The sequence below is a fragment of the Mesocricetus auratus genome, unplaced genomic scaffold, assembly GCF_017639785.1.
Source record: "Mesocricetus auratus isolate SY011 unplaced genomic scaffold, BCM_Maur_2.0 Super-Scaffold_100006, whole genome shotgun sequence".
NCBI classification, from domain to species: Eukaryota; Metazoa; Chordata; class Mammalia; order Rodentia; family Cricetidae; genus Mesocricetus; species Mesocricetus auratus.
Genome location: NW_024429190.1, coordinates 32803834 through 32829103, shown reverse-complemented (window position 1 = coordinate 32829103; position 25270 = coordinate 32803834). Strand labels below are relative to the sequence as shown.

The 25270-nt window shown below is 45.5% G+C and overlaps 1 protein-coding gene across 1 annotated transcript in view; it reads left to right on the top strand.

Annotated features, from left to right (window-relative positions):
* The window catches only part of Sel1l3 (SEL1L family member 3), a 108166-nt gene that overhangs the window by 26884 nt on the left and 56012 nt on the right, over nucleotides 1-25270 (top strand). The window contains exons 4-9 of the mRNA XM_013112524.3: nucleotides 697-818; nucleotides 1744-1859; nucleotides 4828-4886; nucleotides 11045-11177; nucleotides 13238-13370; nucleotides 15257-15397. Of these exons, the coding sequence (XP_012967978.2) occupies nucleotides 697-818; nucleotides 1744-1859; nucleotides 4828-4886; nucleotides 11045-11177; nucleotides 13238-13370; nucleotides 15257-15397 (704 nt within the window). The remainder of the gene's footprint in view (nucleotides 1-696; nucleotides 819-1743; nucleotides 1860-4827; nucleotides 4887-11044; nucleotides 11178-13237; nucleotides 13371-15256; nucleotides 15398-25270) is intronic.

Genomic DNA, 25270 nt, shown 5'->3' with positions numbered 1-25270 from the left:
TACTCAAGTATTCATGTTTGTAAAGCAAGCCCTTTACCAACTGAGCCATCTGTCATAGTGGCCCTCCTCCCCAACCCGCTCTACCCCTGTCCCACTGAAGTAGCCCCATGCAGGAATGGTGTAATTAGATGAGTTGTGCCATATCTGTCGGCCAGAACTGGGCTACTAAAGTTCCCTAATGTGAGTGTTAAGATGGTGCATTTGTGTCCACGTGTCACGTGGAGATGCCATTTGCAGAGCATTACATTTGGGGCTTTTATCTTCGAAAGAAACAAAATTGCTCAAAAAGCTCTAATTACATTTTTTTACCTTTTAATCACAGATATCAGAATAGCTCCTTATCACATCACCTCTTATTAAAAATCCATATTTTTATTCACCGTCTCGCTTTATCAGCCTCAATCAAGAATTCAAATTGCTGGCACGTGAGCATCTCAGAGAGCCCTGGAACAGCTTTGCTGCAAGGTAGAATGTCAGCGAGTTTTGTACAAAGGAGCTTAACTCCAGTCTTTGCAGTTACTATAACTACCTCTTTTGTCTCAAAATCTCAGGCTTTGCAAGCTCATCTCCCATGATGAACACTGAGGCAAATCCACCCCTTCGTTAGAAAGAAAGCAATTTACTTGGTCATTGTTAACTGTAATTACCTGTTCTTGGATGATATCTGCAGAATTTTCTTCCGCCTCCCTCCTTTAGGGTTACAGTTTCACTGTGGCTTTATTTACTCCATTATTGCGAGTCCAGTCTCTGTGGAATTCTGTACTTTGTTGATTCTAATGAGATGTACGGCACACCTTCTGTGTTTCTTACGGAAGAGGGTGAGTATAAACAGAGCCTTGAAACGATCTTGTGGTTTCCTTACACTCTTTCTCCTGGCAGAAACATCTGTCCAGGATAAGGAAGATACTGTCAGTGCCAGAGCTCTATGAGGTTAAAATGTACATTATTCTGCAAGCAGCCGATGGTGATTGTGTGGGCTTTGTAATTATGCTACTTAGATGTGTGATCCAGTAAAATAGGAAAGGGGAAAGAAAGGCATGTTCCTTACACACACACACACACACACACACACACACACACACACACACACACCAAAAACAAATTGATTATTTTGGGTAGACTCAGTCAAATAATCCTACTAAGAATGATTGTGGAATCATGACAGCTGTGTAAAGTTGGGAAAATAAATTGAAGAGACCTAGATGAGTCTTGGGTTCAGGTTGTTAGACAAAGGTATCTGTTTTCTTTTCATTTGGAAATAGAAATTGAATATAGAAATTGGGTGTTGTTTTTGCAGATAAGACCATAGGGAACCAACCGTGAGCTCTAAATTAGTCTTTTTTCTCCCCCCCTAGGGCTCCAAATAAATACCTTATTTACAAAGAAATGCATGTACAAATGCATTTTTGGGTGTTGCTGGTTTGTTGTTTTTTTTTTTTTTGGTCCGCATTCTCTCTCTCTCTCTCTCTCTCTCTCTCTCTCTCTCTCTCTCTCTCTCTCTCTCTCTCTCTCTCTCTCTCTGTGTGTGTGTGTGTGTGTGTGTGTGTGTAAGACAGACTGGCCTGGAATCCTAACTCTCTCCTTCCTGCCTCAGTCTCTGGTGCTGGGACTACATGTGTGCATCGCACTGCACCTGGGGGGGGGGATTCATGTAACTTCTTTGGAGAGTTATTGAGAAAGCGTTGCCTCTTCACATACCATGAGGTGCTCCTTGCTAAAGTCACAACTGTGTCTTCTTTGTAGGTGGTTTGCATATTCAAGTGCATCTTGTCAGAGGGGAAGACCTGGCTGTGAAAACAAAGTTCACCCTCCCTCTGGAGGAGTGGCTCCGACTGGATATCTCTTTCAGTGGAAGCCAGGTATCTATGCGTTTACTCTGCCTGGAGTCACAGGAGCATCTTTTTGAGCTAAACATTGTTGTGAACCCAGAGCCACAAAGCCTGGAAGGGAATTTGGCAAACGATGAGCCCTTTACAATTACGAACTTGCTAAATGGAACTTTATAGATGGAAGTTTAAATCATAAGAGTCTCATCCCATGTAATTAACTTTTGAAGTGCTTCTCTCCACTCTGTGGTGAAGGAGTAAATAATATAGTCACCTCTGTAGCCACTTTATCTGAGTTATTCGGTCCTTCTCCCATAGGGAGGGAGGCTTTTGTGCACATAAGTGTCAAGGCCAATACATGGCCTTATTAGATCTACAACTTATTTTTGTTTTTTGTTTTTTGGGGTTTTTTTGGAATTTATTGGCTAGTTCAGCTAAGAAATGATTTGACTGCTTTTGGCAGTTGAAACAATTGCTTATGTTTGGCACTAAACACACTCATAATAACCAACGTGGATAAGTAATGATTGTGGTAGGATGGAGGGTCTTTATCTATTTTGTACATAAAACATTGCTCATAACGGTTTCAAACCCCCCATAACAGAGATTTTATGGATTGTGGGAAATCTGTTGTTGTAATTGAAGATGATTCTATTTCTCCATCGATGCGATGCTGGCATGCTAGCTTTTTTTCTGGTTACTTTATTTTCTCATCAGCTTTTCTTATTGATTTGTGATTTTCCTAGAACAAAACTGGAGGAGACATTTTGTTTGTCTCATGCATTAGATAATGCATGGTCCTCCCTCATGCTTAAGGTTTCCACAGTTCTGTTTTTTGAAGAGAAAAAAAATTAATCAGGTTAGTTCTTGCTGCCTTCTTGAGAGGGCTGAGTAAAATGCTGGCTGGAAATTTTTGTGGTTTTTTTTTTCTTAAAAATGTTCAGTAACTTAGTTGAGGTTCATGTTACCCATGCCCATGTATGTGAGGTACATGATGTGTCACCAAGACAAGCATCAAATAATCAGAGCAGGTTCATAGATCTTATTCTGCACCTGCTGTGTGTATGTAAGGCACCAGGCTCCAGTTACTTATAGACTATTTATGGAAGTAACATTAAGCACGTGAAGAGAAGTCATAAGGCAAGCTTAATTGCCAAATGATTCATATTGATTTCTAGAAGGAAGACAGTGTTCCATGCTGGGATGCTCAGGGAAGCGTTCGTGTACAAGGTTTTTATGTTTGGGCAGAATTTAAATAGAGAAGAAAGAAGGGGGATTTTTCTGCACATGATTGGGAAGTTCATAGATAAGCCAAGTTGACTGCTGTTAGTCTGTTACTACAGACTACTGGAGACAAAGAAGTTAGTTCCTCATAGTTTTGAAAGCTATTGCTGGCATCTAGTAAGAGCCATCTGGCTGCATTACAACATGGGCATCATTAGAAGATAACCAGAGAGAATATCCAATTCAGATCTCTCTTTCTCCTTAATTTTTAAATTACATCTACATATATATGTATGTGTTTTAGTGTGTATGCATAATATGTATGTGTGAGCTCCAATGTTCACATGCCACTGTACATATATGGAAGTCAGGGTACAACTTATAGGAATCAAGTCTCTCTTTCCACCATGTGAAATGAAACTAGGGTCACTAGGCTTGGTGGACCCACCCTTACCCATTGAACCATCTTTTGGGCCTTCTCTTCTTAGGTAGCTGCTAATCTCATCAAAGGGTCCGATCCTCATGGTTTCCTATAATAAAAATCCCAGAGTTTTCACCTCAAAATACAATCAATACCTACATTTGGGAATCAAATTTCCAATATATAAACTCGAGGGATATAGGAAACTAATGGAAGAAAAGTTGTATCTTTGGGGCTAGAATGTGCAGGACCTTGGACTTCAGCTTGCAAGGCAGTAGAGAATCATAGACAATGTTGATCAATCAAAGGATATCGTCCCTTAGGTAAAGAGATGAGCTGCATGCGTATGTGGTGGGATGAAGTCCTAGCAGAGTAGGAAAAACAGAAAGATAAAAGAGAAAGTAGAGCTGGGAGGGGCAGGGAACGGGCGTGTGTGTGTGTGTGTGTGTGTGTGTGTGTGTGTGTTCTTTTGCCAGAGGATTTCAGATGCTTCCAGACTTTCCTTTCTTTCTGCCTCATCTGGACTCCTTCATGGACATAGGTCCAGACCTCTGATGGAATTGCCAACATTTACTGCTTTTCCTAGGTGAATAACTTACTTAAAGGTAAAAGTCTGCTAAGAGAGACAAGCGGTTGGGTAATTTTCTCTTCTTACATGCCCCATGACTGGTAGGGTTGATTTCTAGTGACTTAATTTGTCTTCCGTAGACACAGGGTGACCTCTAAGTCTTTGAGACTTTAGAAAGGTCAGGGCACATTTGCTAAACACTTCTTGTGGAAGTGTCAGAGTAAAAGTGTCCCCATTAGTTCAGGGATTCACACAGTATCCCTAGATCTAAGAAGAGGCTACTTGTGATAACACATGGCATCATGAGAAGAACATTTTCCTCGCCCAAATGAGGGTGATGACTATTGTTGCTTAGGGGAAGGGAGGTGGGACCAACAAGCCGTGAAGAACATACAGCACCCATCTTGTCTCCCCTGTGACTCTGGTAAAATCAGAAAAACTTCAGAACCTACTTGTACCACCAGATGCATTTCCCCATCTCCTTCGTGAGTTTAGAGGCACAGACACATCCAATCAACCTCTGGCTTAAAGTCTGGAAGCATCTAAAATCCACCAGCAGAAATTGCATTGTAGATATTTTTAGACACACCATCCAGTCATTTGGGAAAGCTAAATTTATTAAGTCTTAAAATATACACAGGGCTAGTAAACTGTTAATTTTATTTTTGTAAAAATTAATCAGGAGAATGACAAGCACATTTCATGAGTAATGTATACCAAGGACTGTATGTATTTATAGCATGGGATGGGCAGACCTACCTGACACTTCTATCTCTCTCCCAATGTAGATAGTGGTCACTGCCAGCACTGGATGGGACTTGAAAAGCTACCATAATCAGACCATTAGGTAAGTGTGGTTTTCATTCACAAGTAAACTACTCTACGGCTACTTTCTGCCATAGTCTTCATGCTGTAGCCCTCAACAGTAAGGTTATTCTACATACCCCTTCAGCTTTTCCAGGCCAGACTTTTTGTTGCGTTGCTTTTAGTTTATTCTTGTTTTAGGTTTTTTATGCCCCCCCCATGTGTGCACACACTTGCATGTGTACATGTGGAGGTCAGCCATGTTGGACATATATAGGTCAGTCACCATGTACATGTGGAAGCCAAAGAATAAGCTGCAAGAGTTGCTTCTCCACCTTCACCACGTAGGTCCTTGAGATCAAACTCAAGTTGTGGGGCTTGGTGGCAAGTGTCTGAACCCACTGGACCATCTCTAGGCCCAAGCTAGACTTTGTACTTTTTAATTTTACCAGGCATCCACTTTCCTGCAAACACACACACACACACACACACACACACACACGGTACTAAACAAGGAAAAGTAGTCAATCTTTTTTCCAAATCTCACCATAAATTCTTCCTTTGTAGCTCCTTTGTAATTTATTTTCTTTGAAAATTATCTTTACGAAGGATTCTAAAGAAAATAAATCTAAGTATTAATGTTGCTCATTGTGATCGCCTGGAAACTTTGGCGTAGTGTAGAGCATAAAAGCAGACAGTCTTCATATTTATGTTCATAATCTAGGCTTGAAGTGTGTGCAGCTATTGATATGGGCACAGCTTTCCATCCTGCTGGAACCATCTCCACACGACTTATAGAAGCTGAGAAGCGGGGCCTTGCCTTGTGCTTTGTTGTTTTTAATTTGTTCCGATATCCACACACAATAGTGGGCTTTACACACACAATAGTGGGCTTTACACACACAATAGTGGGCTTTACACACACAATAGTGGGCTTTACACACACAATAGTGGGCTTTACACACACAATAGTGGGCTTTACACACACAATAGTGGGCTTTACACACACAATAGTGGGCTTTACACACAATAGTGGGCTTTACACACACAATAGTGGGCTTTACACACACAATAGTGGGCTTTACACACACAATAGTGGGCTTTACACACACAATAGTGGGCTTTACACACACAATAGTGGGCTTTACACACACAATAGTGGGCTTTACACACACAATAGTGGGCTTTACACACACAATAGTGGGCTTTACACACACAATAGTGGGCTTTACACACACAATAGTGGGCTTTACACACACAATAGTGGGTTTTATATTGTCAGCCACAGACAGCCTTCATTAGGTATCTGGGAAACCCCATTATAGCAAGATACCCAGAGTCCCTCAGAAACTGGCTACTGGAGAAATCAGAGCAGGGAGGGGTGAGGGGGAACTAGAAGCCACACTCTTCTTTTCAGTCATTCCTGTTTGCATGTAACTCCAACTGGTTTCTAGTAGGCTCCAGGAGCTTAGGACAATCCTTGTTTTCTGTTTGTTTGTTTGTTTGTTTGTTTGGGGGGCTGGATTTAAGGACTAGGGTTTTGGTTTTTTTAGAAAATATAAGGATGTATCATCGCTTAGCTGCAAAAAGGTCAAGAGTAAGTCCATAATTATATCAGAGTGTAGAGCATGAGGCTGAGGATAAAGCAGAAGTCTTAAGGTGTGTCAACACTGGCAGAAAGCATCCAACACAGGTAGGCTTTCTTTATGACAGTGGCTTCTGTGACTAATCCAAGGGACAGAGAAGCTGACAGGATCTGGAGCTTCTTCAGACAACCTGCCAGTAGAATAGCCAGGGGAAAGCCAGGTCCACAAGGTGTGCAGCCCTCCCTTGGGGTTTCTGTGGGCAGGTATATAGAATCTCAGTCGGAGCCCCATTTGTACCGAGATGCAAGCCAGTGAAGTGAACAGCATCTCATTTCAGGCTTCCTGGTTGCAAGTATTGTAAAGACATCTTCCTAGCTCTCTGAGATGCTCTGGGAGTGTAAATGTAGCATTGGTTTTATCCCATGAAGGTGCAGGTAGTGTCATAGAAACAAATTAAGTGTTCAGCAACACAGTGCTGGTCACAAAAGGCTATGAGTGACATTTGGTGACTGGAATCCCTTCAGGTTCCATTCATCCATCTATCCGTCTGTCTGTCCATTCCATAATTCCATGCTTATTGGGAAAATTTCACATGCCAGACATAAAGCTTAGTTCTGGGGTTGGGGGAGAAGGTAAATAGAGGGAATGCAGTTCCTATTTCCAGGAAACTGAAAGAAAAAAAACAATAAAGGAAAGTGATACTGAACAATAAATTCACAAATAAATTTAAAGTTACAGCTATTGGAAATGCTAGGAACAAATAAAGTAGCTTGAGAGAGTCAGAACTTATATCAGGTCCTGGGGAATTGACACCAGACAAAAACTATGGTTAGAGGTGAGGGGTCCTTAAGCCTCCTCTCAAAGAAGCTGCAAGTCTGACTGTTTCCTGAGTCTGAGCGGGGGCTTGTCTAAGAGCGTCTGTGAATCTTCTGGGCTCTGGTGCTCTTCGGTAATAAACCATGGCCCTCTATGTCCAGATAAGAGGAAAGATAGTTTGCCAGAGTGTCTGTGGTTATCCAAAGAGAGTAGTCCGAGATCTGGAAGCATCTAGCTCAGCTTTCATGTCAAGAAAATTGATGACCATCAAACCATGCACAGTACAAGGGTTCTCTTGCAATCTTGTGCAAGCACTGAGAATTTTGGAGGAGAAAAATGTGGAAACATGATGTCACGATGCAGATGGAGACCAAGCTAGACATACCTACTGATGGTTGATCATGATGACAATTTAAAAATTATTGGGCAATGACATAGTGAACAAGTAATTTGTTTTAAGTGAAAAAAAGAATAAAACAGTAAAAGCAAGGACCACTACCTTAAGCATCTTATGTGAAGTTAAAAACATTCAGTGCCTCCTCTTACCTAAGGATTCACTTTCCATGGTTTTACTTATCCACAGTCAACAGAGATCCAAAACTATTAAATGGAAATTCTGGAAGTAAATGCTGTGTACATTTTAAAGTGCTTACTGTTATGAGTAGTAGTTGCTACCTCGCCTTGTCCTTCATCGTCTGTTCATGCAGTGGGTGCTACCTGTCCGTTACTCCTCTTGGTCTTTAGTTATCACACCCACTGTCAAGATATCAGTGTTCATGCCATCCTCACTCTACTTAAAAATTGCCCAAAGCACAGTAGTGGTGATGCTGTGAATTGAGAAGCCCCAAGGGAGCTGTTAGGTGCTTCCCTGAAGTATCATCTCCCTCACAGTAGAAGGATGAACACAGTACCAAAAGCTACTCTGGAAGGAGACCACATTTGCATACGCTTATTATAGTACGCTGCCCTAATTGCTCTGTTATTGTTTGCTGTTGTTCATCCTTTACTGTATGGAGTTTCTTAATGGAGCCTATGTGAAGGTGCAGGGAGAGGAAACCAGCATAAATAGGGTTTTGAACAATGTAAGGTTTTAGTCATCTGCTGGGGTTCTGAACTGTGCCCCTGAGTGATTAGGGACTGCTATGCAAGTTTGTACTAAACTTTCTAGACAGGGCTTTCCTTTTGTTCTGAAAATTGGTGTTTGCTATGGGTATTTTTGTTTTTATTTTTTAGAAACCACACACAATGTGTTCCCTACCTTCCCAAATAGGAAGAAAGAAAGAAGACACTTGTAAAACAGTTTGAGGTTCAAGCCCTTCAAGACCCAGCTTAACTTGGTCTCTAATAGAAGGAACTGAAGGTTCCCCCAATCCTGTTTTAATAGATTACATGCTGAAGTAAATGCCAGATTGCAATGAACATATAGTTGGCAGTATTTTGTTTGAGAAATAAGCACATCTTGGAGTAAGCATGTGTCTCCAATGGTGGGAGCAGAAGTCCAGCCATGAGATGAGTAATCACACCTTTAGCTAACAGCCATGGTGTCTACCATGTGCGCAACACTGCACTAGACACGTTGAGTACCCAAAAATCTTAAACCTAAATGCTCAAAATCTGGCAATTTCTGACTGTCACATCAGATTTTAGAGCACTTTAGATGTCCCAAAAGTTTCTGATTTTTAGATTTTTCTGATTCAGGATGTTCAACCAGTTGTGTCTATGCATGCACTGAAATTTCCAAGCCTTCTGAACTCTACAACACTTTTGGTCTAAAGCAACCGTCACAGCAACCCTACCCTATAAACAGACATTGTTATTTCCATGTTTAAAAGGAGGGGAAGGTGATGAGGGCAGAGAACCTCTGCTAGGGAACTCCCCAGTGTGTTGTGAGCATGGCCAATGGAGTCACCGAGACCAGGGACCTCCAGCAAGCTGGTTCCTTAATGAAGCCTCTTATCCATCCATTCAGCACCAAGTGCTCCCGAGAGAGTTAGAACATTCCAGTCTTTCCAAGGTCCTGAAAACCATAGTGTGTTCAGCTCTCAGAGTTACTAACTTTGTAGTCTCTCCTGAAAAAAGAAAGAGAGAAAGGGAGTGAGGGAGGGAGAGAGGGAAGGAAGAGAGAACCTTCATCTTCTCTAGTCCGTCAAGGCAGGCCGAGGTTCTGAAAGCATAAATACACAGAGTGGAAACCCTTCTCTTTCACCCGTGTTGTGTGTGCCTAAGCTATTACATTTCTAAGTGCTGACTCTGTGACCGTAGTTGCCACCGAACCAAGTCCATTTCCTGCCCTCCCCTAGCTTCTCCCTGGCTAGGTACACCTGCTAGAGAGCAGGGTCTTGCTGAGAGGCAGTCAGTCCATCTCTGTCCTGGAATAACCCCCGGCTGCCTGGCTTTCCTGACCCACCTGTCAAGAGCTTGCTGTCCCCCGGACTCTTGGCTTCCTGGGCTCCCTGGCTTCTGGCAGCCTGCCTGTCATCTTGTTCTCTCTTCCTGGCTTTCCATCTGCCCTCTCTGTCCATGGCTCTCTCCTCTTTGTCTGGAGCTTCTCACTTGATGCTTGTCTTGAGTACCCTGCTGTTCACATATGCTCTGGTCACACCGTCACCTAGTCCTAGTTTGGTTTTTAAATAGATAATAAGTGCACACGGTGTTAACAAGTCAAAACCAAGGAAGAGAAGAGAGTAAAAGGGAAGATAGAGTCAAACTTGCCTCCAGCTCTCCCAATGTTTACTCCAGCCTCTACTCCCCATCCTATGGAGAATTAGTTTCTTGGATATATTTCAGAGTTTGTGAACATACAAAACAATATCCATTTTCTCTATACAAATGGAAACTATTCTCTCTCTCTCTCTCTCTCTCTCTCTCTCTCCCCCTCCCTCCCTCTCTCTCTGCTTCATGTGACTCAGACACTGACCTTGAATTCACAGTGTAGCAGAGGATGACCTTGAGTTTCCGACCTTCCGGCCTCTTCCTCTTGAGTGCTAGGGTTATAGACTTGTAGTGCTTATGTGGTGTTGGGCTTGAACCCAGGGTTTTTGTATTTACCAACTGGTTCCCTAGCCGCCACATCTTCATTTTTAGATTTAGCAACATATTTTGATCTCCGGAATTTTGTCCCCTTTTCAATTTACATAGGAAATAAAGTCATGCCTGAGGCTTGCTGGCTGGCCATCCCTTACTGGTACATGTCTGGGATTCACCAGTCTTGAATATGAAGAGCACTGCAAGGAACGGTTCCATGCACTTTATATATGCCACCCGTTTTGTCCTGCCTCCTCCCTGATGCTCCAAGCTTTTCCAGGCAATGTGGACATTCAGCACATCATCTATGGCTGGTCTCTTGTCTCTGGCTATGACCTCTGACCTTGCTGTGGATGCTGACTCCTCATTGAATTTAACTTCTCATCCCTATCAAATAATCTATATTTTAAGTTTCTCCTTAATCTACTTTCTGTTTACTTAATAAAAAATTTTGCCCTTTAGACCAAAATATTGAAGAACAATTCTCAATATTTCCACTGATTGCAGAAAGTGTCACCAACATCAGTAGTAGATATTGGGTGTTTAAAAGGGACTGCACCACATAAAGTCCTAACAGTCACACAGCTGCTGATTAGCAGAGCTGGGTCTAGCCCAAGTTCATCTGAGCCTAGGGTGGGCTCATCTGCTGAAAACCAGACTGAGAGGCCGGTGGCAACTTGAGTTAGGTCCAGGGGTGGCAGTGGCCCTGAAAGAGTCTCTTTGAGTAACTGGTCCCAGCCCCAAGGCTGTCTCAATCCTCTGTGCTCCTCCCTAGCTTCCATGAAGATTTCTATTACAACGACACAGCTGGATACTTCATTATTGGAGGGAGCAGGTACGTGGCAGGCATCGAAGGGTTCTTTGGACCTGTGAAATACTATCGCCTCCGAAGCCTACACCCTGCACAGGTGAGCCTGTGGAAACAAGAAGTTTGCCAGGAGTGTGTGTGACGGTGGGCCGCTGAAGGCGGGGAACGCAGTGTAAACAAAAGATTTACCCAAGCGGACTGAACCACGCATGGGCTCAGCCACCAAACATAATTAATATTGAGGCTTCCCCTGAGCCTGCCCAATAATAGATTTCTGTTACCGCGCGGTTCATTTAGTACTCATAAAATGGAAACCATTTACTTCCTCTGTTTTAATAACTACTAGCTTAATTATAGAGTAGATTTTTATCAGGCTGTTGCCTATCCAGTGATTAAGCTAATGAAAGGAGAGAATCTTAGTTATTTGGTAAAGCTTCTTTTCTACACTATTATTTAAAGTATCAAGAAGACTCGATACTGCAGCAAATTAAAGCCACAGTGCCAGTCTGCCAGTCCCTCACCGGTCTCAGTAGAAGCCCAGCCTCAGCTCGTGCTGGGGAGGGCAGACCACAGCAGGCCAGACTGGAGGACTTTGAATCCCAAGCTGAATTTACCATCGCCAGAGCACACATCCTAACACTCCCACAAAGGGCTACTCCAGCCATTTCCAACCCATTGAGAGGGCATGGGACTCCCTGCTGTGCAGCCTCATGACAACGTCTTCACAGCACTCCTAAGGAGACTGGGGACCCCACCAGATATCTGTGAGGGGATTGTGCAAAAGAACACATAGGAAGCCTGATCTTTGATATGTCAAGGAAAAGAAAAGCCATGTATTCATTTGTTCAGTAAACACTTCAGAGTACCTACTTAGTGCCAGCACGATGGCTTAGGATGGTTTTCAAAAACTTTGCTGCTGTGGCGTGTAATGGTACACACCTGCCATGCCAGCAGTCAGCAGGTTGAGGCAAAAAGATCAAGAGCTCAAGATCAAGTTTGATACCAGCCTAGGATGCAGGAGACCCTGTCTCACAGAAACAAAATGAAAGTATTCTTTGGTACCGGGGATTCAACACTGGGCTTTATACTTCCTAGATAAATACTTGACCACTGAGATTTCTCTCCAGATTTAGATTCTTTCCTTTCTTTAAAACATTTTTGAGACAACTTTTCAGGAAGTTATTCAGGCTAGCCTTGAATTCAAATACTCTGGAGTTCAGGTAGGGTTTGAACTTTTGATCCCCTTGCCTTAGTCTGCTGAGTAGATATGATTACAGATGCGTGTCAGCAGACCTAACTTTTAAAAAAAACACTTTGAAGATAGTCTATTTAATACACACTCATGTATTCGTACATGAAACTGAATAAAAATTTTACTAAGAATACCTCCTCCTGCTGGTTGAGATGATGAACACCAATAGGATTTTCTGAGGAAGGTAGAGGCAGGAGGGTCATGAGTTCCAGGACAGCCAGGGCTCCAGAAAGAAACCGTGTCCCAAAAAAACAAAGGAAAAAAGAAAAGGAAAAATATCCTCCCCTGGTGTGCTCTAAAGTTCTAGACCCTTCTGCATAAAAACCACTGTTGCTTACAAACTGTGAGCTCATCTCATGAGCCTCTCTTGGGTCCAGACATACATTCGAAAACACAGAGTTAGCATTAAGTCTCCTGGTCCTGCCTGGCTTGCTCTTTGGGACTTTGACTTGTTTGTCATAAAAAGTCACATAACTTGCATTAATTCCCAAGTGTTTGGGCACTGAGCTGCACGTGTGTATCCGGGCTGTAGGGACTTGTGCTTTGGAACAGTGGCCCTGTGTTGGCTCTTGCAGACTGTGGGTGTTGCCAAGCAGGAGGAAGCTGAAGGAGGGCCTCAGGTGGCAGGCACAGTTTGGGTTGAATTAGCATCACTGGGTAAGATTTGGAAAGGAACAGGTCTCCGGGTCACACTGATGTGTAAGAAGCTTTGCGAATGAGATGGGACACTAGAAGCTGGAGCTGGCATGGCCTTGAATTGATCCTAATGACATTGGTTTGCAAATCCAAGTGAGATGGTAGCTGGTGACATCAACAGGAGACCTCAGGCAGCTGAACCCACCTGACTAAGTACTAGCCTGTGGACGTTTGATGACTTGCAGTTCATTTGATTTCTTGCCTTCCTGCAGATTCTTAATCCCTTCCTTGAGAAGGAACTGGCTGAACAAATCAAGTCGTATTACGAGCAGTGTGCCGAGGTCCAAGAAATAATATCCGTGTATGCTTCAACAGCCCAGGTCGGGGGTGAGAGACGAGAAACATGTAAGTGTGGAGCTCTGGGGGGGCATTTTAAACCTTGAATTTTCATGGACATGCTTGGCTTTGCTCTGGAGGGACTAAAATAGAACCATACACCATGTACCACTTGGCCCAGATACCAGCAGGATCAAGTGTACTTCAACCCTTCCACAGATGGATGGGAACCAGACTGTGCATTCCACCTTGATCCCCATCCCCACCTACCCCCCAAAAGCAGGAGTAACATCCAAGAGCCAAACCTGGTTGGGCTCCCACCATACCTGATCTTATCTAAGAAAACAGATGACTGAGCAGATTTCGAACCATGTCCAGAGTTCTTCCTACCTAGAAGGCAGGTCTGAAAAATACATTGGAAAATGTAAATGAGTCACTAGAAACCATTGTACACACTGGTGTACTTTTGTCTTTGACCATTGATATCTGGAGAGTGACTGGGGCCCTGTTTTATTCGTAAGCCCTCAAATTCAGCTCAGGAAGGTACTGGTGAATTCGACAGAAGGAATGAACCTCAGACTGCTGTTCACCGTGTCCAGGTCCTCCTTTCACACTCAGGGTGTGGCAGAGCTTGGTCCTGTCTCGTCTCCCAGGATCCCAGCTTAGATTTGGCACTTGTAAATTTGTCTGTGCTTTAGATCTCCATGTTTGATGTGGTGACACTATAGTTAGTCACATATGTTCCTTCTGGAAGAGGGGGTGTTTGTCGTCAACAAGAGCAAGTTCCATATCTCAATCTTGCCTGTATGTCTTATGCCCCCCAGAGTGGAACTTCTAGTTCCAGGCAGGGGCTAGTCAAGGGTAGATTGTTAGGCTGGCGATGTAGCTCAGTGGGTAAAGATACCCACTGCCAAGCCTGACAACCTCAATTCAATCTCTGGGATCCTCATGGTGGAAGAAGAGAACTGACCCCTTCAAGTTGTCCTTGGATCTCCACTTGAGCACTGTGGTACACATACATGCACACATAAAATAAACAAACAAAAATCTATTTTAAAAAAAGACTAGATTATCTTGGGCTAAGGAGTTGGCAATGTATTTGCAAGCATGAGGACCTGAGTTCCATGCCCAAAATTCAAATATGATGTCATTCACTTGTAATCCCGGTGCTGGTAAGGTGGAGACGGGGGGCTTGCTGGCCAGCCATGTGAGCCTAAGTGGCGAGCTCCTGGGCTCCTGGGACCATGAGAGACCACATCTTAAAGGATAAGTGATTTCTAAGGATGACACTGGAGATTGTCTCCTGCCTCTACATGATTGTGCACATGTATATGCATACCCACACTTGTGCACCCCTCCCAAACACATGGGAGTATAAAAAATGAAAAAGAATAGACTGTCCTCATCAGCTGCTGCTCTTACTGCTGAATCATGCAGAAACAAAGATGCTGCCAGGAGAGGGGGCAGACACACAGGAATAGTAATGTCCCAAAGAGGAAACTCTTTTGGGTAATTCTCACAGCACCAGGAGTAAGACCTTGAGGTGAAAAGGCAGCCTTATATGCCAGCCTGTTTGGTGACATCAGGGAGATTTTTCCTAAAGTCTTCAACTACTTCAACTCCCTGGGGGCTCATGGGCCTTGCTCTTCAACACACATGCCAACAAAATGGCCTAGATACGGGCCTCCTGGGGACAAGTCAGAGGCCAGCTGCTCATTCTGCAGAGTTCGTCAACAGCCATCAACAGCATCCTTGGCATGTTTCTCTTGGATTTAGTTCACAGTGCTGACCCCAAGGCAGGGGTGTCATGGTCAGTTTCAAGTCCCTTAAGGACCCAAGCCAAATCCAAGAACATTAAGCCAGACCTCCTATTCCAAGCTCCCTTTAGGGAGGACAGCTTCAGAGGGAGAACGGCCTTGCCGCTCATGAGAGAGTAATGTCTTGTGTTTCTATAGGTGATGCCTATAATGCCTACCTGGACCTCAGGCACAGGTATGGGAGGCCAGAGTTGTGCAAAGCATTGCCCTGGGAGAAGGAACTGAGAGACAGGCACCCTGGCTTGTTCCAGACGCTGCTGCAGATGGACCTGCTGACTGGTAACCCACCCCTGCCTAGACTTCGGGTGCTAGTTAGAAAGGCGCCCCGCTTTTCTGTCTCACTCACTCTCTCTTGGTGATTTATGCCTTGATGTTATTTTTAACCCTAGTGTTCTAGTTTAATTTCAGATTTAAATTCTGCCCTTGTGTGTCCTCAGTGCTGAATATATCTGTGCACATTTCCAAAACTTAAATTTAGGGATCACTCAAGCGATTCTTTATCTAAAGCCAGGGCTGCCAATGGACAGGCTGCCACCAGAATTGGCCTCCAAATGGAGTTAGTTTGCAAAATACCTTTTTGTGTATTAGAAAAGAATTTCATTATCAGTATCTAAAAACTTTCAGAAAAATGTATATTTCTAGCCTTGAAAAAATTCAAAGATGCAGCTGCCCTGGGCCTCTGTTACTACAGTCAGTGATCCTCGAGGGAAGGCCCAGGTTCAGGCCTGGTCTGTCTACCCACAGTCCCTCTTCTCTGATTTTCACTTCCTGCCATTTGCGTACTGGGATTTAGGCATTTGAACTTTGAGCCTCCGGACTTGAAGAACATTCTGGTGTCATCTCAGATTTACAGGTCGCTCCTGGAAACTGGTGATCTCTTCTTAGGCCCACTGCCATTTGAATTTGCTTAGTTAAGTACATCCTGTAGGGCCTCAGGAGATCTTGAAACCGTACCTGTAAGAAGGAGGAGATGGTCACATGGGAAGCACACCAAACAGGTACATATATATGTCCTGGCCATGAAAAGACTCATTGTGTTCCTGGTTAGAGCAGCAGCCCTTAGAGTCAAGGAGATGAGAGCATGACCTCCTAGGGATGGCAGTGTCCCAAGGCTCAGGCTTTCTTTATACAGTGACCCTGCCCATGCTAGGAGAATTTGAGCCATACAGGATATTTGGTCTTCTATTCTTTAGTATTGACTGAGGGGACTGCTCTGTCACTTAGCTTGATTGAAGAGATGGCAGGAGGTCTCTCCTATTGAGCAATGGGCTTCAAAACAAGACAAACTGTGTGTCATTTTAGTAAAAGTCATGGAAGTGAAGGTACAAAGAAAGGTGTGGCTGCTTCTGGGACCCAGATGTCCCAGAGGGCTTCATGGAGGAGGTCACATTGTGACTGCTTCTTGAGGCATTTTCCAGATAAGAGAGGCAGGAGTAAATGCTGGAGACAGGGAGGAGAAAACAGCACAGTATGCTAAGTGGCTTCTATGGGATGGGAAGCCATAGATGACCAAGGAGGTGACTCAGGAAAAACTCAGTCACCAACTGGAATCTGTGTGGCCTCTCCTAGGTGCCTGTGGCTGGTTGGAGGTCTTCAGACTGTAGGTAGAGTGTGATCAGAGGGTGTTTCTGATGTTACTCTGCAGCAGGTGGGGGCAGGGAAGTGAGCTGGAAGAGTATGGAGCTGGGAGGGGATTGCACAGTCTCAGGAAGAAAGGGTGTCAACCTGAGAAGGACGGAGTGATGGAGCCAGAGCCAAAGGAGATGACACAGGTGGCTTTGTAGCACCCATGTCTGCTGGGTGATGTGACGGACCATCATGCCCCGTGACACTGATGTCCCTGGAGCTGGGAGATCCAGTTAATTTAACATTTACCCATTGTGTGCTCTTAGAAAACTGTTTGTTTTTGCTGAGCCCTGGGTTCCTCATCTCCACACTGGGGTGGTGGTGGGGTGGTGGTAGAGGTGATGGTGGTGGTGATGGTGGTGGTCGTAGAGATAATGGTGGTGGTTCTGGTTGTTGGTGGTGGTGATGGGAGCATCCTGTAGCAATCCTTCTGTCCTGGCTCAGTGAGCTGACATTCATATAAAAACACTGGAGGTACGGGTGGGGATGTAGCTGAGTGGTAGAGCACTTGACTAGAATGTGCAAGGCTTTGATCCCAACACACACACACATACACACACACACACACACACACACACACACACACACACATGCATGCACGCACGCACGCACCCATGCACGCACACACGCACACCTCTTTGAACTTAGCCCTTTGGAAGAAGCATCTCTCATCTTCAATACTGTACTGGGTCTTTGTTTTGGGGTCCTCCCTCCTGTGCATTGTAGTACATTCTGTTGCACATTACCCTCTAAGCACTCCTCACCTCTACACACTGACCAATCCCAGTGTCCCCAAGAAGCCCAGTTACCCCAACTGCTATGATGACTGAGAAGAGGTACCCCATGTTTTTCCTGAGCCCCTGTGAGGTGGTGAAGTGGCCTCACACCTAACAAATCCCTAAGGAGAGGGGGTGCATGCTGAATGCTGAAGAGTTCAAACTGAGCTTCAGACCACATCTACCAAAACCCTGTGCCTGTGATTTCTGATTGTAGCTAAATATAGATTGCCTGGTGGGGAGGAGGAACGTGTCATTTTCACAATACGTTCTTTTTAAAGAAAATACTCTCAATACAAATGTTTTCCTGTTATTTTTACAGCTCACGGTTTTGTTTATTTGAATTTAGCACTATTTTATTCTCTTGTGGAGGCCTGGAATAGAATCAAATGAAAACTTAGATCACGAGCTTGTAGGACAGCTAGATCTAGCAAGTTCCACCGACTGAGGCAAGGCTCCTGTGGCCCTCAGGAAAGAAAGGAGAGCCACCCCCACCCCACCCCGACCCCAAGCCAGATGTTCTGCTCTAGGACCTACTAGGGTAGACTTGTCAGTCAAATGAAGATTTCAGGCCAAATGAGATCATGAGGAAGAGATGGCCCTAGGCTCTGTGCCTCTCCTGAAACCATGGCCTTGGCCTCCTCTGGGCACACAGTCAGTGCTTGCCTCCTCTGTCTTTCCCTGGGGACCTCGGAGCAGGGGAATATAGGGGTAGAAGAGAAGGTAAACTTCTGGAGCCAGCGCCCTTTTCTGCCAGAGGCACCTGCTTTCCTAGGTTGGGTTGGAAAGACCCCGAAGCATCCTGCCGAGGTAGGGTACACACGCCATCAAATTCATCTCTGCCTGGCATGGTGCCCTTGCTTGGCGCTGTAATAGCATCATCTGGCTAACCCAAGAGAGAGCAATTGGTGTCATATCTCGTACCCAGCTTCCTAACAAGGTTGAGAAAAATGCAGAAAACTTGATTTTGAAAATTGAAGGTATAAAATCAGTTTACATGTTTAATGGACCTTTGCTATGGTCTCTTATCAAAAGAATGGCAGGAAGGCTGCTGTGCCTGTGTTCCTGGTCTCTTGAATACCCTTTCTGACCAGGTCACCCTTCTGTTAGTGTCTGGCCAGCACCAGCGTGCTTCTCATTTGTAGAAAGTGTGTTTGCATTCTCGCTTGCACTTTTGCCTTGGCATGTCTTGTCTTATTGATCAGTAGACTGGCATAGGCTCCCCTTTGCTATGGTTTGCATGTGGCTTCTCCCGCAAAGGTTCGTATGTTAGAGGCTTGGTCACTAGTGTGGCATTGTGGGAGGGAAAGGAAGTTTCAAGAGAGAGCATTAGGGGCTGGAGGAGTGGCTTAGTCAGTAAAGTAGTTGCTGTCCAAGCATGAGGACCTGAGTTTGGATCCCTAGCACCCAGATGAGGTGGCACATGCCTATAATCCAAGCTCCGGAGATACGGAGACTGGAGGATCCATGCGGCTGGCTGGCCACTTAGTCTTGCTGAATTGGTGAGGCCCGGGTCTGGTTAGAGGCACAATCTCAAAAGGGGGGAAGAGTGAAGAACCATTGGCTTCCACACATGTGCGTGTAAGTGCATGTGTACACCCAAACACGTACGTGTGTGCGGCATGCACATGACGTAAGTACTAGTAGGTCTCGGGGACACGCCAGGCACTGCCTGCCTCAGAAGGGACCCTGGCTGTTCTCGTGGGACCTCTGAACTTTGCAGAATAAGTCCAGACACACACTCTTGCCTTAGACTCCTGTTTGGACATGTGGTATTTCGCATTTGCACAAGCTCCCACCATGAGATGGTCCCCAGGGCCAAGCTGATGCCGGCAACATCCCCTTGAACGTCCAGAGCTGTGCCTTAAACCAACTTTCTTTTCCTAAAAAAAAAAAAAAGGTATCATGCCCTGAGCATTTCACTTATAGTAATGCAAAGCAGACGGATGTGTGCATCACACTGCATTTCCCACATCTGAGATAGGCTGTGAATAAGGACTTGAGTGGCAGATGTTTGATGCTTAGAACTCTTGCTGTCGGGTTGAAATAGGTATAAAAGAGAAGGCTTTCATTGAATACATTCTTAACTCATTCTCAACTGTTCAGCCCCTTGTTCACTAGGCAGTATCATCTGAATGGCCCCCCATGAGCCAGAATAGACAAAGAATAAGGAAAGCTGGTTTTCTATAATTTGTACATTTTCCTGTGTGTGCGTAATGCATATTTGTGGCTGTTCATGACACACTGTACATGTGGAAGACAGAAAACAATGTTGTGCGGTTTTTCCTTCCACCTTTATGTGGGTTCTGGGGATCACACCCGGGTCCCTAGACCTGCCAGGCAAGCACCATACCGCCTGAGCCATCTTGCCTGCTAGGTTATGTTTAGACAGGACGTTGTGATTTTCTTACGCTGGGGACTGACCCCAGGGTTTTGTGTGCGCTAGGCTAGTACACCACCACTAAGTCGCATCCTCAGCAAGTCCATGCTCTAAACTATAGTTAGTTGGGCCAAAGGAAAAGGTAAGCAACAGCTTCCTTCATTTCCTCAGAGAAATTAATTTGTGGAATTAGTCTCCCTGCTTCACTTTAGTTTGTTATTGTATGTGTGTGCGTTGCCTACATATATGTGTATCACGTGCATGTCAGAAGAGAGCATTGAGCCCCCCGGAACTGAAGTTACAGACATCTATACGCCACAATGTAGGTACTGGGAATCAAACCCAGGCCCACTGTGAGAGTAGTCAGTGCTCTTAATTACTGAGCCATCTCTCCAGCCCTCTATTTTCTTTCTTAAACAGAGAACGTGAGAGACGATGATGGCACTTCTGATTCCCTATGAGGAATCCCTTTTCCTTGGAAGCATCTCCTCATGTACACGCCAACACCCTGCTTCCGGGCCGCTGCATATGCACACTTCAGACTTGAGAGTGACCCCACCCCCACCCCACCCCCACACGCAGTGTTATTTCAGATGGTGCATCTGCTCCGCATGGAAGCCAACACTTGAAAGGAGAGATGGGAACTTTGCTGGGCTGGGGAACCTTCCACTCCACTGGCAAATGAGATGCACACAGAGCAGTCTGTACTTCCCCACCTAGTGAGGTCAGCTGTTGTTTCCACCCTAACTCTTTGACAGCTGTGCTAACATGCTTAACATGAGAAGTGCCATTTTGACTATGTCCCTCACTGTACAGTTCAATATTGTGAGGAATACTTGCACACTGTGTGTCAGACCTCGCCACCACTCTGTATCTTGAAAAGAACTGAAACTTACACATTTATTATTAAAAATTCCCATCTACTTGCCCCAAGCCCCTGAAAACCACCATTTTACTCTCTGTTCCTGTATCTCTACTTCAAATGTTCTCTAGAAGTGGAACCATCTAGCTTTTGTCATTTTGTGGTTGGCTTCTTGCACTAAACATAATGTCTTCACCCGTGGTACAGCATGTGTCAGAAATCTCCTTCCTCTTCCTAAAGATGAACAGTCTTCCCTCATATGTCCTGGACACACTTGATCTGTCCATTCATCCGTTGATGGACCCTTGAGTCCCTCCACCTCTTGTGTCTTGTGGCAGACGCTGCTTTGAGCATAGGAAGACAGGTGTCTCTCTTCATCCATGTTTGCTGTCAGTGCTTTGGGGTGTATATCCAGCAGTGGGGTTAATGGGTCATGTGACAGTTCTGTGCAGTTTTTTTGAGGAACCTCTACAGTTTTCACAATGGTTGCCATTTTCTGTTCCTGCTAATGGTGCACAAAGAATTACATTTCTCCAATCCTAACCAATACTTATTTCCCACTTATTTTGATAGCAACTAGCATTATAAGTAGGCAGGATGATAAATTCTGTGCAGCATGTTACATGCTGTGCAAAGTCCGGTCTTATCAGAATCCAGATGGGACCAGAATGGGATCGTATCAGAATGGGATGCTGTTATAACATGACACAGTGTCTGGGAAGGAACTTCATGGGCAGAAAATGACCATGTGGGCATGAGGGAGTCTTGTCTGAATGGGATCTGCCTTGACTTAGGGCTGTTGAATCTTCTGATCTCAGGCTCTGGCTTGTGCAAGGTGGCACAAAGCATCCAAGTCATCAGTTTATGCTTTGGGTGCCAGCAAAACTTCTGGGGGCATGCTAGCTGCTTGGCGACAAATGCTTCCTTCATACGAGCCTGCTCAGCACTTTCATGCCCATGCTATTCAATGGATGTTGTTCATTTGTCTCCTTCCTTCCTAATGAGCAGCCTTCAAGGTCCCAACTCTGTCCACTTCCTCTTGTCTCTTGTCCACCTCCATGGGCCCCTCTTCTCGTGCATGCTTGCCCAATTGCTGCCTTTCTGTGTTACAGTGCTTGCTTGCCTGCTTCCCCTGTATAGCTGGGTCCTCAAACACAGAAGCAGTCCCTCGACTTTGTGTGTGTGTGTGTGTGTGTGTGTGTGTGTTTACACGCTTGCTCACTGAGAATTTGTGCATGTGTATGTATGGTGTGTGCATGCACATGTGTATGAATGTATTCGAGGCCAGAGGTCCCTCTCAGGCACTATCTACCTTCTTTTATGAAGCAGAGTCTCCCACTGGCTTGGAGGCTCACCAAATAGGCTAGTTGACTGGCCAGTGAGTCCCAAGGATCTTCCTGCTTCTGCCTCCTCAGTACTGGGATTAGAGGTGTCTACCACAATGCCTGGCTTTTCCATATGGGTTCTGGGGATCAAACCCAGGTGCTCATGGTCACACAACAAGCGCTCGGCCAACTAAGCTGTCTTCACAGTTGCTGCTTTTTTTTTTTTTTTTTTTTTTTTTTTTTTTTAGAAACAGGGCCTTGGCATGTAGTCCGTGTCATCCCCAAACTCACTGACAGCCTCCTGCCTCTACCTCCAACGTTCTGAGGATTCCAGGTGTCCAATCCTACAAGCAGCTTTCCCTGCTGTCTTGAAGACCCTCACCTCAAAAAGTCTTGGGAAGCCAAGAGCCTCCCAGTGCCCAGGGACCCCAGTGTTCTTGCTGTCCTCGAACCTTTGGTGGCAGCATCGAATTAAGAGACCCACGGTGGGGGGTCTGCACTGGCAAAGCCACGTCTCCAGGCCAGACTGGCAGAGTTCACACTGCTTCCTCTTCTGCCCTCTGCATGTTTCTCAGTTCCCTCATCATGAACCTGTCCTTCATCTTGCCTCTGTAAACACCACTCTGGTCCCTGGAACTGTGGACCCTCTCTAGAGTTCACGAAAGGGAACTGGAATCCTCTCAGTTCTGTGCATACGAAGAATTCCCCAAATGCGGCCCTCATCCTTGCTGCCTCCTCTGATCTCTGGTGGAGAGATGTACAGGTGGCCAGATGTACAACAGTCCCTGAGGTACACTGCAAAGCCAGTTTGGGACCCATAGATCCAGTACCTCCTGGCACTGTGCTAGACCCTGAGGTGACCACACAGAGAGCAGGGAACGGGCCCACACACAGCTCTAGGCCAAGTGCCCGGGGGTGCTGTGGGGGAAGCTTGCTCATTGTTGACAGCTGATGTGCTAACACACTGCAAAACTCAGCTGTTCCCACTGGTGTCTTCACTCTCATGTACAACGGCTTGTTCTTCACCTCACAGAGTCTGCAAGCCTTTGAATTAAAGATGGCAGCACTCCTGGGGTACCCAGCTGCAGTGCATACAGAGCCTCCCAAGACCCTTCCCGCCCCCCGGCATTCCAGAGATGGGCTCTGCATCCTGATTGCCTTGCTTGGTCTGTGAAATCTCCTATCCCTGCTCTGCCACTCAGTTCCCACTGTGCGAGGTGCTGGGGTGACATCCAATACCAGATCCTCCCATCAGGACTTGCACAGGGCATTCGGATCGGTCAGCCTTAAAGCTGTCCCCTGGGCCTTGACTTCTCCAGGAAAATGGTAACTGCTGGGGCATGGGAATGGCCCTGCTAGCATTTGGGCTTTTCCTGATGCTGCTTAGGTAGAATGTAGCCTTCGTGGTTTTCATTATTGAAGAGTTATTCTGGCCAGTTTATCCTTTTATTCTCCTGTCACACCATCCTCGTCAAAGCCGAGTAGTTTGAAGTCAAATGCCCGTTCACGGGTGCTGGGTGGAATCGCACTAGGGGCTGGACTCGAGGCTGGAGGGCTGGGGACATCCAGATAGGCAGGGATCCACGGTTAGGTCCAGGTGCCATGGAGGCGGGAGGGGTGTGTGAGTGAGGCTGGTGTGATGGTTATGTATCCCCGGGGATATCTGCCCCAGGCCGAACTGTTGACTGTCTTCCTGCCCTCCTTTCTGCAGGGGCACCACTAAGCCCACATTGCTTGTGCCAGTGCCTAGAGGAAGTCTAGGAGCTGCCAATAAATGGTGCTCTGGGATGAGGCCAGGTCCAAGCCTGGGCTCCTCTCCCAGGACTGACACCATCTGCCTGGTTTCCGCAGGGCCTCTGGCCCCAGGCTTTGGAGCTCGATGGAGAGAAGCAATGTCTCTCTGCACAGTCTGCGGAGGGGAAGGCGGCTGCTCTAGAATGCTAGTTTGATTTTAATTTGGCCAACAGTTCCACTGTTTGCTTGAAGAAATGCAGGGCATGGACATGATGGACACAGAGTTACGTGACCCAGTAACACCAGGGCACCCCTTCCCTTAAGAGCTGTGCTTGGCTGTTAGAGAGCCAGTGTCTGTATTATTAGGATTTGAATGCAGGTATTGTTAGGTTTTAAAATGCATTCGTACAGAGGTGACCACGAGCAAAACAAAGAATGGGCTACAGGTTTCCCACCCGGAAAATAACAATCCTGAAAGGAGAGCGGGAGGAGAGGGGGTTAGGGAAGGCAGAAAACCAGGGAAGGGAAAGGGAGGGAGGGAGGGAGGGAGGGAGGGAGGGAGGGACTCTAAGTTTCTGAACCTTGGGTAATTATTTAGAAAAGCAGGACGGACGGAGCTCTGAGGTAGATTTCTAGTAGATGTGAGACCCTTGGATCAATCTTCAGCACTACCCCAAAGTAAAATTAACAAGGAAAAAAAATCACATCTGTAGGGAACACATACAGACAGTTTTTTCTTATTATTTGCACCTAAACAGGACGGAGTAACACCTATTTCCAGAGCATTTCCACTGTATTAGAAGGAAGGAGAAAGGGACGGCTTGGAGAGAATCGGTGTTCCCTGTGTTGACAGACACACGTATTGTACTTAGGCACTATTGCAGTGGCTCTTGGAGCTCCTTGGAGCCCATCAGGACCTCAGATCAGAATGCAGATGAGACACTCACCGAGTGTTTTTTAAGTCCGTAAACTTGATGAAACGGGCTTCTTATAACAGCTAGTGATCTTTTATTTTTCTCCACTTTCAAACTTCTACTTTGGATGCACTTTGCCATTCAGAAGCCTGACACTAAAAATTACTTTCCTATTGATGTCTCCGTCCCTCTCACAGGGAGCGAGGGTGCCTCTCTCCTCCTGAATTCTCAATCAGAAGCTGACTCTAGCTCCCAGGCCTTAAGTGGGTGGTTATCTTCTCAGACTCTGCACTTGCCTCTTCTAAAAGTCAGCACACACCTCTGGTATGAACGGAGAGTAAAAGAAGCCATGCCGTGCTCCCTGGAATACAGGGCTTAGCTGATGACGGCTATGGCTTTTGTTCTTTAGAGTCTGGTACAGAAAGAAAGAAAATGGAGAAATGGTGTTTTCTCCCATTCTGTTGTTTGTTTGTTTCTTCATTATAACATTAATCTCCTCAAACAAGACATGTTTTTAGTTACAGATTGGCTAGGG